The sequence below is a fragment of the Globicephala melas genome, chromosome X, assembly GCF_963455315.2.
Source record: "Globicephala melas chromosome X, mGloMel1.2, whole genome shotgun sequence".
NCBI lineage: Eukaryota > Metazoa > Chordata > Mammalia > Artiodactyla > Delphinidae > Globicephala > Globicephala melas.
Window position 1 is genome coordinate 76,482,853 of NC_083335.1, and position 16,105 is coordinate 76,498,957.

At 45.3% G+C, this 16,105-nt stretch overlaps 2 protein-coding genes across 2 annotated transcripts; one reads left to right on the plus strand and one right to left on the minus strand.

Annotated features, from left to right (window-relative positions):
• Positions 1-302: 302 nt before the first annotated feature.
• On the minus strand, positions 303-1,556 carry LOC115849995 (actin-like protein 7B). The gene is given in 1 exon segment (XM_030851719.1): positions 303-1,556. A coding segment is annotated over 1 exon segment (1,254 nt).
• An 11,854-nt stretch (positions 1,557-13,410) lies between these two features.
• On the plus strand, positions 13,411-16,105 carry LOC115850336 (actin-like protein 7A). The gene is made up of 2 exons (XM_030852094.2): positions 13,411-13,588; positions 14,742-16,105. Exons 1-2 carry the CDS (start codon positions 13,411-13,413, stop codon positions 16,103-16,105), a joined length of 1,542 nt encoding a protein of 513 aa, XP_030707954.2.

The following is a 16,105-nucleotide window of genomic DNA, read 5'->3' on the forward strand; positions in this document are numbered from 1 at the left end:
GAAGAGCTAATAGAACAGGAAGCTACATTCTGGGCTCTATGATGATGTTGCCCTCATGGGGAGAGCAGAGGGGGAGGGCCCAGTGAGCCTCCCCAACCCCTGCTGCTCCCCACCCAGCAGAGCAGAAGGTGCTGATATGCCTAAACCCAACTCACCACCACCTTCTGCTACCACACTAGAGCAAGAAATCCAGACCAGACAAGAGGCATTGCATCTTAAAATTTTATGTGAAATTCTGTAAATGTGTATAGAGTGGCCTGTGGCTGTCTGCACACAGGCCTGGACTGTAGGGACACCACTGCTCAGCCCTTGCTGTAGATAGCTGCCCTGCCCCGCTCCTCAAACTCTTCCTTGCTGACCCAAAGCTGCTGGATGGCCTGCAGGGAGGCCAGGATGGAGCCGCCGGTCCACACGGAGGTCTTCCTCTCGGGAGCAGCAGCCACTGTGGGGCTGTCCCCCGGGCAGGGGAAACTCAGCTCCCTCTGGAAGCACTCTGGGAAGCCGTCCAGCATGGTGCAGCTGCCACACAGCAGCAGGTTGGCTGCCATCTCCTCCTTGAAGCCGGCCTCCTGGCAGTGGTTCAGGCAGGCGGCCATGAGCTTGGGGAGACCAGGCTGGTTGCTGCCAACCAAGGTGGGCTTGAAGAGCATCTCGGTGAACAGAAAGCGCTACTGACCGATGGTGATGAGCTTGCCGTTGGGGAGCTCATAATCCACACGCAGATCCTCCAGGCACAGGCCAAGCTCCTCCACTGGCTTGAGTGCCGAGTAGCAGAACTTCTTCTTGATGTGCTCGATGATGTGCAGGTGGTCGTCCGTGAACTTGTGGCCGGCCTCATTGAGCAGCTGCAGCAGGTAGTTGGTGAGGTCACTGCCGGCATAGTCGGCACGACTTGTCAGGCCTGGCAGCACGTCGCCCTTGGAGATGGGCACCACATGTGAGACACCGTGCCCACTCTCCACCACCAGCCCAGAGGTCTTGCCATAGGAGTAGATGGACAGCAACGACTGGGAGGTCACGTGCATGGCAGGGATGCCAAAGGTCTCGAACATGAGCTCTGCATACTTCTCACAGTTGCTGGTGGAGCTGAGCAGGGGGTCAGAGACCAGCACAGCATGCTCCTCGGGGAGGATCTTCATGGCCGTGTGGAAGATGTACTCCCAGATGTTCTGGACACAGTCCCAGTCCACCACGATGCCGTATTTTAGCGGATAAATCAGCTTCAGAGGCACCTCCATGTTGAGCAGCTCGTGGCCCATGTAGGTCTGCTTGTGGGTGTCACAGGCGTCAGCTGCCTCAGAGCAGAGCTTGCTCACAGTGGAGGAGATGAAGTAGGTCGGGCTCGGCTCGCCCACATAGCCACACTTACAGTACTGGGAGCCCAGGTCAATGATGAGTGCCTTGATCTTACTCACCTTCTTGGGCTTCATCTTCAGCTGAGTGGATGAACTTGTGTCCCGGATGCCAGCCTCAGGACCTGGCAGCGTGCCTGCCTCTCCAGGGTCCCCCTGAGCCGTGCCCATGGTCTTGTGGCTAGGGCTGTTCCTTGTCTCCATTTGCCTTCCTTGCTCACTTTTCTCACATCCACATCCTAGAGCTCCGTGGGGAGAAATAAGAGGTCCACCTCCAGCAGTGCCTTGGCAACCCCTCAGGATTGTGATGTCACCACGGGCTAGTCCATTCTGGCAGCCCAGGGAGGGCTTGGCCTTGGCAGACCCTTGATCTATCACCCCCACCTCCATTGGCATAACTCGACTTTGCTCCCAGACAGAGCAGGTGGCCAGCACAGTTTTAGAAGTCCAACCACACTTGGGTCTCAGAGGTTTCTGCTCCCTCTCCTTATATCCTCACTCCTAATCCCTCGTTCACTAGCTGAACACCTCTTCCTCCTCAGCTTCTTGGCCAAGAGGGTGATAAATACTTGAGCAGTATTGATAAATACTACAGCCAAACACTGTAGCAGGCACCTCACATGACACTTCACAGAATCTTGGGAGGTAGGCAGAGCTAAGGAAATCAAGGCTCAGAATGCAAATGACTTGCCCAAGAGAAAACAGCTCTTGGAGTGTTTGTTTGTACTTTAACCCAAGTTCCTCCAAATCCAATGTACCAGGTCACCTTAAAGAGTGTGTAGGTGGTAACTACAGCTAGAGGGGAAGATGGTAGAAGAGTAAGACGCGGAGATCACCTTCCTCTCCACAGATACACCAGAAATACATCTACACGTGGAACAACTACTACAGAACACTTACTGAACGCTGGCAGAAGACCTCAGACCTCCCAAAAGGCAAGAAACCCCCCATGTACCTGGGTAGGGCAAAAGAAAAAAGAATAAACAGAGACAAAAGGATACGGACGGGACCTGCACCAGTGGGAGGGAGCTGTGAAGGAAGAAAGGTTTCCACACACTAGAAAGCCCCTTCCCGGGCGGAGACTGCGGGTGGCAGAGGGGAGGAGCTTTGGAGCCGCAGAGGAGAGCACAGCAACAGGGGTGCAGAGGGCAAAGCGGAGATTCCCGCACAGAAGATCGGTGCCGACTGGCACTAACCAGCCCGAGAGGCTTGTCGCTCACCTGCCAGAGCGGGCGGGGCTGGGAGCTGAGGCCCGGGCTTCGGTCGGGGCGCAGGGAGAGGACTGGGGTTGGCGGCGTGAACACAGCCTGCAGGGGGTTAGTGCGCCACGGCTAGTTGGGAGGGAGTCCGGGGAAAAGTCTGGACCTGCCGAAGAAGCAAGAGGCTTTTTCTTCCCTCTTTGTTTCCTGGTGCGTGAGGAGAGGGGTTTAAGAACGCTGCATAAAGGAGCTCCAGAGATGGGCGTGAGCCACGGATAAAAGCGCGAACCCCAGAGACAGGCATGAGAGACGCTAAGGCTGCTGCCGCCGCCACCAAGAAGCCTGTGTGCGAACACAGGTCACTATCCACACCCCCCTTCAGGAGAGCCTGTGCAGCCCGCCACTGCCAGGGTCCCGGGATCCAGGGACAACTTCCACAGGAGAACGCATGGCACGCCTCAGGCTGGTGCAACATCACGCTGGCCTCTGCCGCCGCAGGCTCGCCCTGCACTCCGTGATCTCCCCTCCCCCCGGCCTGAGTGAGCCAGAGCCCCCGCATCAGTGGCTCCTTTAACCCCGTCCTGTCTGAATGAAGAACAGACGTCCTGCGGCGACCTACACGCAGAGGCGGGGCCAAATCCAAAGCTGAGCCCCTGGGAGCTGTGAGAACAAAGAAGAGAAAGGGAAATCTCTCCCAGCAGGCTCAGAAGCAGTGGATTAAAGCTCCACAATCAACTTGATGTACCCTGCATCTGTGGAATACATGAATAGACAATGAATCATCCCAAATTAAGGAGGTGGACTTTGAGAGCAAGATTTATAATTTTTCCTTTTTTTCTGAGTGTGTATGTGTATGCTTCTGGGTGAGATTTTGTCTGTATAGCTTTGCTTCCACCATTTGTCCAAGGGTTCCATCCGTCCGTTTTTTTTTTTTTTTCTTAATAATTATTTTTATTTTAATTATTTTATTTTACTTTATCTTCGTTCTTTCTTTCCTTCCTTCCCTCCTTTAGAAAACGAATCATCCCAAATTGAGGAGGTGGACTTTGAGAGCAAGATTTATGATTTTTTCCCCATTTCCTCTTTTTGTGAGTGTGTATGTGTATGCTTCTGTGTGAGATTTTGTCTGTAGAACTTTGCTTCCACCATTTGTCCCAGGGTTCTAACCATCCGTTTTTATGTTTTTTGGTTTTTTTTTCCTCTTAATAATTATTTTTTATTTTAATAACTTTATTATATTTTATCTTACTTTATTTTTTTTACTTTATCTTCTTTCTTTCTTTTTTTCCTTCCTTCCCTCCTTCCTTCCTCCCTCCCATCCTCCCTCCCTTCTTTCTTTCTTTCTTTCTTTCTTTCTACTTCTACTAATTGTCACTTTCTACTTTTTCTCCCTTTTCTTCTGAGCCATGTGGATGAAAGACTCTTGGTGCTGCAGCCAGGAGTTAGTGCTGTGCTTCTGAGGTGGGAGAGCCAACATCAGGACATTGGTCCACAAGAGACCTCCCAGCTGCACATAATATCAAACGGAGAAAATCTCCCAGAGATCTCCATATCAACACCAGCACCCAGCTTCACTCAACGACCAGCAAGCTACAGTGCTGGACATCCTATGCCGAAAAACTAACAAGACAGGAACACAACCCCATCCATTAGTAGAGAGGCTGCCCCAAATCATAATAAGTCGACAGACACCCGAAAACACACCACCAGATGTGGAACTGCCCACCAGAAAGACAAGATCCAGCCTCATCCACCAGAAAACAGGCACTAGTCCCCTCCACCAGGAAGCCTACACAACCCACTGAACCAATCTTAGCCACTGGGGACAGACACCAAAAACAAATGGAACTACAAACATGCAGCCTGCAAAAAGGAGATCCCAAACACAGTAAGATAAGCAAAATGAGAAGACAGAAGAACACACAGCAGATGAAGGAGCAAGATAAAAACCCACCAGACCTAACAAATGAAGAGGAAATAGGCAGTCTACCTGAAAAAGAATTCAGAACAATCATAGTAAAGATGATCCAAAATCTTGAAAACAGAAAAGGCAAAATGCAAGAAACATTTCACAAGGACCTAGAAGACCTAAAGATGAAACAAACAATGATGAACAACACAATAAATGAAATGAAAGATACTCTAGATGGGATCAATAGCAGAATAACTGAGGCAGAAGAACGGATAAGTGACCTGGAAGATAAAGTAGTGGAAATAACTACTACAGTGCAGAAAAAAGAAAAAAGAATGAAAAGAACTGAGGACAAGTCTCAGAGACCTCTGGGACAACATTAAACGCACCAACATTCGAATTATAGGGGTTCCAGAAGAAGAAGGGAAAAAGAAAGGGACTGAGAAAATATTTGAAGAGATTATAGTTGAAAACTTCCCTAATATGGGAAAGGAAATAGTTAATCAAGTCCAGGAAGCACAGACAGTCCCATACAGGATAAATCCAAGGAGAAATACGCCAAGACACATATTAATCAAACTGTCAAAAATTAAATACAAAGAAAGCATATTAAAAGCAGCAAGGGAAAAACAACAAATAACACACAAGGGAACCCCCATAAGGTTAACAGCTGATCTTTCAGCAGAAACTCTGCAAGGCAGAAGGGAACAGCAGGACATATTGAAAGTGATGAAGGAGGAAAATCTGCAAGCAAGATTACTCTACCCAGCAAGGATCTCATTCAGATTTGATGGAGAAATTAAAACCTTTACAGACAAGCAAAAGCTGAGACAGTTCAGCACCACCAAACCAGCTCTAAAACAACTGCTAAAGGAAATTCTCTAGGCATGAAACACAAGAGAAGAAAACGACCTACAATAACAACCCCAAAACAATTAAGAAAATGGGAATAGGAACATACAGATCGATAATTACTTAAATGTAAATGGACTAAATGCTCCCACCAAAAGACACAGATTGGCTGGATGGATACAAAAACAGGACCCATATATTTGCTGTCTACAAGAGACCCACTTCAGACCTAGAGACACATACAGACTGAAAGTAAGGAGATGCAAAAAGATATTTCATGCAAATGGAAACCAAAAGAAAGCTGGAGTAGCAATTCTCATATCAGACAAAATAGACTTTAAAATAAAGACTATTAGAAGAGACAAAGAAGGACACTACATAATGATCAAGGGATCGATCCAAGAAGAAGATATAACAATTGTAAATATTTATGGACAAAACATAGGAGCATCTCAATACATAAGGCAAATACTAACACCGTAAAAGGGGAAATCGACAGTAACACATTCATAGTAGGGGACTTTAACACCCCACTTTCACCAATGGACAAATCATCCAAAATGAAAATAAATAAGGAAACCCAAGCTTTAAATGATACATTAAACAAGATGGACTTAATTGATATTTATAGGACACTCCATCCAAAAACAACAGAATACACTTTTTTCTCAAGTGCTCATGGAACATTCTCCACGATAGATCATATCTTGAATCACAAATGATGCCTTGGTAAATTTAAGAAAATTGAAATTGTATCAAGTATCTTTTCCGACCACAACGCTATGAGACTAGATATCAATCACAGGAAAAGATCTGTAAGAAATACAAACACATGGAGGCTAAACAATACACTACTTAATAACGAAGTGATCACTGAAGAAATCAAAGAGGAAATCAAAAAATACCTAGAAACACATGACAATGGAGACACGACGACACAAAATCTATGGGATACACCAAAAGCAGTTCTAAGAGGGAAGTTTATAGCAATACAATCCTACCTTAAGAAACAGGAAATATCTCGAATAAACAACCTAACCTTGCACCTAAAGCAACTAGAGAAAGAAGAACAAAAAAAACCCCAAAGTTAGCAGAAGGAAAGAAATCATAAAAATCAGATCAGAAATAAATGAAAAAGAAATGAAGGAAACGATAGCAAAGATCAATAAAACTAAAAGCTGGTTCTCTGAGAAGATAAACAAACTTGATAAACCATTAGCCAGACTCAACAAGAGAAAAAGGGAGAAGACTCAAATCAATAGAATTAGAAATGAAAAAGGAGAAGTAACAACTGACACTGCAGAAATACAAAGGATCATGAGAGATTACTACAAGCAACTCTATGCCAATAAAGTGGACAACCTGGAAGAAATGGACGAATTCTTAGAAAGGCACAACCTGCCAAGACTGAATCAGGAAGAAATAGAAAATATGAACAGACCAATCACAAGCACTGAAATTGAAACTGTGATTAAAAATCTTCTGACAAACAAAAGCCCAGGACCAGATGGCTTCACAGGCGAATTATATCAAACATTTAGAGAAGAGCTAACACCTATCCTTCTCAAGCTCTTCCAAAATATAGCAGAGGAGGAACACTCCCAAACTCATTCTACGAGGCCACCATGAACCTGATACCAAAACCAGAGAAGGATGTCACAAAGAAAGAAAACTACAGGCCAATATCACTGATGAACATAGATGCAAAAATCCTCAACAAAATACTAGCAAACAGAATCCAACAGCACATTAAACGGATCATACACCATGATCAAGTGGGGTTAATTCCAGGAATGCAAGGATTCATCAATATACGCAAATCAATCAACGTGATACATCATATTAACAAATTGAAGGAGAAAAACTATATGATCATCTCAATAGATGCAGAGAAAGCTTTTGACAAAATTCAACACCTATTTATGATAAAAACCCTGCAGAAAGTAGGCATAGAGGGAACTTTCCTCAACATAACAAAGGCCATATATGACAAACCCACAGCCAACATCGTCCTCAATGGTGGAAAACTGAAAGCATTTCCACTAAGACCAGGAACAAGACAAGGCTGCCCAATCTCACCACTCTTATTCAACATAGTTTTGGAAGTTTTAGCCACAGCAATCAGAGAAGAAAAGGAAATAAAAGGAATCCAAATCGGAAAACAAGAAGTAAAGCTGTCACTATTTGCAGATGACATGATACTATACTTAGAGAATCCTAAAGATGCTACCAGAAAACTACTAGAGCTAATCAATGAATTTGGTAAAGTAGCAGGATACAAAATTAATGCACAGATATCTCTGGCATTCCTATACACTAATGATGAAAAATCTGAAAGTGAAATCAAGAAAACACTCCCATTTACCATTGCAACAAAAAGAATAAAATATCTAGGAATAAACCTACCTAAGGAGACAAAAGACCTGTATGCAGAAAATTATAAGACACTGATGAAAGAAATTAAAGATGATACAAATAGACGGAGAGATATACCCTGTTCTTGGATTGGAGGAAACAACATTGTGAAAATAACTCTACTACCCAAAGCAATCTATAGATTCAATGCAATCCCTATCAAACTACCACTGGCATTTTTCACAGAACTAGAACAAAAAATTTCGCAATTTGTATGGAAACACAGAAGACCCTGAATAGCCAAAGCAATGTTGAGAACGAAAAATGGAGCTGGAGGAATCAGGCTCCCTGACTTCAGACTATACTACAAAGATACAGTAATCAACACAGTATTGTACTGGCACAAAACCAGATATATAGATCAATGGAACAGGATAGAAAGCCCAGAGATAAACCCAGGCACATATGGTTACCTTATCTTTTTGATAAAGGAGGCCGGAATATACAGTGGAGAAAGGACAGCCTCTTCAATAAGTGGTGCTGGGGAAACTGGACAGCTACATGTAAAAGTCTGAGATTAGATCACTCCCTAACACCATACACAAAAATAAGTTCAAAATGGATTAAAGACCTAAATGTAAGGCCAGAAACTATCAAACTCTTAGAGGAAAACATAGGCAGAAATCTCTATGACATAAATCACAGCAGGATTCTTTTTGAACCACCTCCTAGGGAAATGGAAATAAAAACAAAAATAAACAAATGGGACCTAATGAAACTTCAAAGCTTTTGCACAGCAAAAGAAACCATAAACAAGACCAAAAGACAACCCTCAGAATGGGAGAAAATATTTCCAAATGAAGCAACTGACAAAGGATTAATCTCCAAGATTTATAAGCAGCTCATGCAGCTTAATAACAAAAAAACAAAAAACCCAATCCAAAAATAGGCAGAAGACCTACATAGACATTTCTCCAAAGAAGATATACAGACTGCCAACAAACACATGAAAGTATGCTCAACATCACTAATCATTAGAAAAATGCAAATCAAAACTACAATGAGATATCATCTCACACCGGTCAGAAAGGCCATCATCAAGAAATCTAGAAACAATTAATGCCGGAGAGGGTGTGGAGAAAAGGGAACCCTCTTGCACCGTTAGTGGGAATGTAAATTGATACAGCCACTATGGAGAACAGTATGGAGGTTCCTTAAAAAACTACAAATAGAACTACTATATGACCCACCAATCCCACTACTGGGCATATACCCTGAGAAAACCAAAATTCAAAAAGAGTCATGTACCAAAATGTTCATTCCGGCTCTATTTACAATAGCCCGGAGATGGAAACAACCTAAATGCCCATCATCAGATGAATGGATAAAGAAGATGTGGCACATATATACAATGGAATATTACTCAGCCATAAAAAGAAACGAAATTGAGCTATTTGTAATGAGGTGGATAGACCTAGAGTCTGTCATACAGAGTGAAGTAAGTCAGAAAGAGAGAGACAAATACCGTATGCTAACACATATATATGAAATTTAAGAAAAAAGAATGTCATGAAGAATCTAGGGGTAAGACAGGAATAAAGACACAGACCTACGAGAGAATGGATTTGAGGATATGGGGAGGGGCAAAGGTAAGCTGTGACAAAGCGAGAGAGAGGCATGGACATTTATACACTACCAAACGTAAGGGAGGTAGCTAGTGGGAAGCAGCCGCATAGCACAGGAAGATCAGCTCGGTGCTTTGTGACCACCTGGAGAGGTGGGATAGGGAGGGTGGGAGGGAGGGAGACAGACGCGGGAAGAGATATGGGAACATATGTATATGTATAACTGATTCATTTTGTTGTGAAACAGAAACTAACACACAATTGTAAAGCAATTATACTCCAATAAAGATGTTAAAAAAAAAAAAAGAGAGTGTGTAGGCCCTGATGAAAGAAACCTGGCCACAAGCAGTGCCCAGTCTAGTTGGGAAGAAGATGAATGGATGCAGAGGAGTTTGCAGGTGTACGTCTATTGGGAGAACAGAGGCGCACAACGGAGGGAGGGAGTCAGAAGGTTCTTCCGAAAGGTGCTGCCTATGTAGAGTACTGCAAGATAGGTGGATATTTGTCAGGTAGCTAAGGGGAGGGAAAGCCATCCAGAGCAGAGAGCACAGCCTGAGCAAACACTCGAGGGAGGCATGGTGGAGAGCTTCCAGTAGTTGAAGTGTTTGGAAAAATAGATCAGGATAAGACAGTCATGGGAGCAACTAGGGAGGACCTCAAATGCTAGAGGTTAGGGCTTGGATTAAACTGACAACAGCTGGGGAGCCAATGAAGCCTTTAAGCAGGTGAGTGGTCAGATTTGGTTTCCAGGACAAAATCTTAGAATGATTCATGTTTAGCTGTAATATGGAGGGACAAGTCTCTGAGATCTAAAAGGAGGATGTTGAATAAATTCTTGTAAGGCTTGAAGGTGGCCTAAGCTAGGGCTGTGATAGTGTGGAAAAAAAAGGAAGGGGCAGGTTCTAAAGAAATTCAGAAGGTAGAATCTAATCTAATTTGTTGGTTCTCAACTGTCCTCAATTCAATCCAAGCTTTTAGTCTAACATTTGAGACCCTTTCACATAGGCTCCTGTGACATCTCTAGCCTCTAGCATTGCGTTTACATTAGATGATTAGATGTGGGGAGTGAGGAAGAGGGAAGGATGAATCCCTTTCCTCTGCCCAAGCAAAGATGGTCTGTCATCCAGAACAAACAAATTCATTAGGTTCCCATAGGGTCCTCTGTACCAAACTGTCACCGCTCTAAAAAAAAGACAGATTAGGGCTTTGGTAAAGAAACAGGAGGAAGAGGGGAAGAGAAACAATTGGGGCTAAGGAAGTTTTCTGGGAAAATTAATAAGCGCAGAAGTAGTTGAAGGATTAGGTGACGTGGATAGGAAAGAAAAGAGGGATTGTTAAGACATAAGAAATACTGCTGTGGAACATTAATAAATAACTCGTGGGGATTTCTGTTTGCTGAATTGTTTCTTGGAACTGGATTATGTGGGCAACAACTTTATAAGGATTACAGTTATGAGCACCACCAAGTTCCATTGGTGGTGTCTCAAAATCACAGAACCTGAGGATTAAACACTTGATCTGGCACGGAAAGCTGTGAGGGACAAACTTTTCCTCACATTGGATTGACATCTGTACCTCTCTGAAGAAGCCATTAATTGGTCTTGGGTCTACTTTTGAGGTTGTGCAAGGCAAGCTAATTCTTCCATGTGACAACACTTAAGCTATTTAAAGGCGATGCTTGTGGACCCCCCTAAGCCTCCTCTTCTTCCACTCCTTATGGAAAGGCAGTACAGAATAGAAAGAGGAGTAAGGAATTGGACTCAGAAGACCCGAGTTCAAATATAGCTTCATTATTATAATCTGAGCTTGGGCAAACTACTCAATGTTAGTCGAATCTGATTTTGATAGTGCTATATCCCCTCATCAGCTTGATCCCTATCCACTGCCTCCAGGTTTCAGGCTTGAGCATCTAGGTGGATGGTAGGGCTCCTCGTATATAGACAGAGGATACAGGGGCAAGAGCGGTTATACAGGGGAAGGCAATGAGTTCCATTTGGGGCATGCTGACTTAGAGATGTCCAGAGGCCACTAGGCTGTGGATTATGGAGCTCGGGAAAGAGAAACAACAGAGTATCTCCACCTTCTGAAGACAGCTCCTTTCCCTTCCACCTCGAGGGAACTGGTTAGTCTTAGAATTGGGGTTATCACACTGAGGGCTGAGCTTTGGGAATGAGGCTCACTGTCTGTCTGACAAGGAATTCTTTTCTTTGCTGGGAGCTTGACTCAGTTTCCCAAATGTCAACATATTGAAGAGTTGGATTCCTAGGTCTCAACAGTCCTAGGCTCGAAACATTCAGATTCAGTAAGGTGGGGGTGGGATCTAGGAATCTGCATTCGTGAAAAGAAATGTTGTACACTGGCCTTTTCCTTACTAGATTCTCTTTCTTCCCTCCATAGCTGCTAAAGCTACAGGGCCTGGTTCACCTTTCCTCCAAAGGTCAAGGGTGGGTGGTGTCCCAAAAAAGAAAACTAGGAGCAAGGATACCACCTCAGGGAGAAATGTGTTTCTTGGTCTAATTTTTTCACGTTTTCTTTCTCCACGATAAGGGAGAGCCTCAGCGTTGCTTTCCAGAAGGATCATCTCATGTTTTTTTTGGTCTTGGGCCAGAGGAGCAAAAGTAGGTGTTATCCCATGAGAAAATACGGCCCAAGAAAGTATGAGCAACATAGAGTGTCTCTACCTAGAGGGACCTCACCAGAGACCCCAGGAGCCCACATACGCCTTAGATGGCTGGTGACAAGTGTGCAGGGTTGCATGTGCCAGGCAGTGGAGGTTTTGGGTTCAGTGTGCCAACAGTCTTTATATCTTTCCGTCATTGATACCACTGTGTGCTGACCCAGAGAGAAGGGTCACAAAGGGTGACGTGAAAGCTAAGGGGAAAAGGGTTTCCATCAGGAGACAGCATCCAAGTATGCATAATCCTGAGAGGTGAAGTAAAAGGAGTGAAATGGGTCCATTGGCTTTAGCCTGAAGGATGTGGGGATGGACCCTGACAGTCCCTGTGCCCATGGACCTTACAGATGGAGCAATTGGCCTTAAGCTAGCACATCACTTCTCCCACCTATGATGACAGAAAGCACTAAGGACAGCAAGCATGAGCAGTGGGGGAGGAACCTGTGAAACAGAGCATGTCATGCTCTGAGTGTCTTAGTGAAGTGGGATGCACAGGTCGAGTGACAGAGGGTGAATAATGGTCCCCCAAAGATGTCCACATCTGAATCCCTGGAACCTGTGAATATGTTACCTTTCATGGTAAAAGGGACTTTGCAGATGTGAGCTAAGAAGTTTGCAATGGGGAGATTAACAACCCTTGATTATCCAGGTGGGCCCAAAGTAATCAGAATTATCTTAAGAAGAGGGAGACAGGAGGGTCAAGTTCAGATAAGGAGATATGACAATGGAAGCAGAAGTCTGAGAGGTCTTTGAAGATGAAGGAAGGGGCCACAAGCCAAGGAAGGTAGGCAGCATCTAGGAGCTGGAAAAGGATTATCCCTTAGAGCCTCCAGAAGGAACGAGGCCCTGCTGAGACCTTGATTTTAGCCCACTAAGACTGACTGTGGACTTCTAACCTCCAGAATTGCAGGATAATAAATTTGTGTTTTAAGCGATTAAATTTGTGGTAATTTGTCACAGCCTCAATAGGAAACTAGTAGAGCCTCTTACAGGACTCCAGGGCAGTAAAAATGTACCAAGCAGCTGCATATTTCTCAGAAATCAAGAGGTGGGTTGAGGAGAAGGAAAATGGATGATTCTAAACTAAATACACCTTTGGTTGTCATACAAGTTCTCTTGAAATAAAGTCAGACAATCCAAGTTGGCCATGCAAACCCCTGAAAAGCAGAGGTAAGTAAGCTATTTCTCAGGCAGCCAGGCATAGAGAAAAGTACTTTCCTATTCTTCTTTCAAAGTTCAATACCATCTCCTCCTCTACCCATTGAACCAAGAAGCTGCCCCTATCACATAGTCACAAGGCTCATGAAACTAGACTTGGTCCTTTTCTTCTCTCATACCCCAAAAGGAGTAAAGAGCATCCCCAGTAACTTCCTTAAAGGAGAAAGCCCACCATTGTAGTGACTGCCTCCTTATTAAGAGCACAGTGCTGCATAACATAAGGATGGATCCTGGGCGCCTTGAGAGCAGCAGGTGTCAGCACCAACAGGCCCAGCTTCAGAGATGGCATGTGATACAGTGGCCAAGCAGCCTCAGAGACACATGTTGGGTCCCATCAAGGGACACCCCTGGGAAGAAGTCGCAGTCAGCAGAACTTGGCACTGCTGGCTGGATATCCCTGGGTGAGCTATGTACCTGAGAGCCTCAGTGTTCTCATCAGTGGGACTGTAGGGTCTAATTTCATTGTCAACCCAATGACCTGGACAAAGGAGGAGTATGTGTGCAAATATGTGTCCAAAAATAATTCCTCTGCAGGTTGCCCTAAGAAATAGGCGGGACAGAAGTGCTTGGCATGGTCACCATAGCAGCCATTGGTCCTGCTAAAATCTAAATCAAATGGTGTCAACTCTCTGCTCAAAATTCTCTAGTGCTTTCTGACTTCACACAGAGTTAGAGCCAAAGTCCTAGCAAAGGCCTATGAGACCTAACGTGAGCTGCTCTCCATCCCCCACCCCTTCTCCCATCTCTACTTTTCCTTGCTGTCTCCACTGCAGCCACACTGGTCTTCTTGGAATCCTCTAACTTGGGAATAGGCAAACTTTTTCTGCAAAGGGCCAGATAGTCGATACTCATTTTCAGCTTTGCAGGCCATACAGTACTTATTGCAATGACTCAACTCTGATGTTGTAGCACAAAAGCAGACATAGACAACATGTAAACGAATGAGCATGGCTGTGATCCAATAAAACGTTATTAAGAAAAACAGGCTGCAGGCCTGAGTTTACAGACCCTGCTCTAACCCACAGTCGTCTGCACCTGCTGCTCCCCGATATACACATGGCACTCTCCCTCACTTCCTTCAGGTCCTCACTCAAGTGTCACTGTCTCAGGGAGAAAACTACATGGCACATTAACACAGCCACCCTCTCCCCAGCCTTCCCTGCTTCCTTTTCTCTTTTGCCATTAACATCTTCTAACATATATTTATTTTGTTTATTGTCTGCCTCTCCCCAACCCCCACTGATTAGAATGTAAACTCTACAAGGGCAGAGATTTTTGTCTTTTTTTTTTCACTGCTGCCTGCCTTGCACATAGTAAGCACTCAATGAATATTAATTGATTGGATAAACCAGGTTTACTACAAAATTTAGTAAAAAGTAAGTCCCTTCAGAAACACTATTTCAAATCTACCCTAACACAGGAGGTTAGGTTCCCACACAAACCCACACAAAGGTTCCCAGTATCTAGAAAGCCCTGGGACACTGGATTATGTCATAATCAGTGGTGTCATCACTGGGGAAATTCTCAAGTTGCCCTCTGACTTAAGCCTTTCAGGCCTTGAGGCCAGTGGGATTGAGGAACTTTCTGAGAGCAAAACAGCTCTTGAGAGCGTGTGGGCTCCACAGGCGGCAATCATAGGGGATTGGCCTTCCGAGAGAACGGGTGAACAGGACTCCCTGCAGACACAGGTCCTCCAGACTGCCTCGTTAAAGGACGGCCCAGCGAAGCAGGCAGTGTGGGTTCGCCGCAACCGTTCAGAGCCAGAAGAACCTACAAAATCACCTGTGGTCAATAAGAAGCCCAAGCTAGAGTTGACCAAAGCAGTGGTCGTGGACCTTGGCACGGGCTACTGTAAATGTGGCTTTGCCGGGCTGCCAAAGCCCACCCACATGATCTCACCCACAGTGGGCAAACCCTACATGGAGACGGCCAAAACCGGGGACAATCACAAGGAGACATTTGTGTGGCACGAGCTTATCAACCCAGAAGTTTGTCTCAAGCTAATTAATCTTCTGCGACATGGCATCATCATGGACTGGGATACAGTGCAGGATATCTGGGAATATCTTTTCCATCAAGAGATGAAGATTGCCCCAGAGGAGCACGCCGCCTTGGTTTCAGACCCACCCCTGAGACCACACACAAATAGAGAGAAGTATGCTGAAATGCTGTTTGAGACCTTCAAAACTCCCGCAATGCATATCGCCTACCAGTCCCGCCTGTCCATGTACTCCTACGGAAGGACCTCTGGCCTGGTTGTGGAGGTCGGCCACGGTGTGTCCTATGTAGTTCCCATCTACGAGGGCTATCCTTTGCCCAGCATCACTGGACGGCTGGACTACGCGGGTTCTGACCTGACAACCTACTTAATGGGCCTGATGAACAATTTGGGGAAACACTTCACTGAGGACCAGCTGGGCATTGTGGAGGACATCAAGAAGAAATGCTGCTTTGTGGCCCTGGTCCCCACTGAAGAGAAGAAAGTCCCAGCTACTGAGCATACAATCCAGTACACCCTGCTGGATGGGCAGGAGATATACCTGTGCCAGGAAAGGTTCCTCTGCTCAGAGATGTTCTTCAAGCCTTCTCTGATCAAGTCCATGCAGCTGGGCCTCCACACCCAGACAGTGTCCTGCCTTAACAAGTGTGACATCACCCTCAAACGAGACCTCATGGGGTATATCCTACTCTGTGGGGGGAGCACCATGCTCAGCGGTTTCCCTAACCATCTGCAGAAGGAGCTGAGAAGCATGTGTCCTAATGACACCCCCCAGGTAAACGTGTTGCCCGAAAGAGACACTGCAGTGTGGACGGGTGGCTCCCTCCTACCATCGCTTCAGGGCTTCCAACCACTGTGGGTCCACCGCTTTGAGTATGAGGAACATGGGCCTTTCTTCCTCTACAGAAGGTGCTTCTGA

What these genes read in the sequence shown, in the direction of transcription:
- LOC115850336 (XM_030852094.2), top strand. Translation starts at nt 13,411, where the DNA reads ATGGATCCTGGGCGCCTTGAGAGCAGCAGGTGTCAGCACCAACAGGCC. An exon ending in TGCTGGCTGGATATCCCTGG is followed by an intron (nt 13,589 to 14,741) that starts GTGAGCTATGTA and finishes TAAGCCTTTCAG; the next exon opens with GCCTTGAGGCCAGTGGGATT.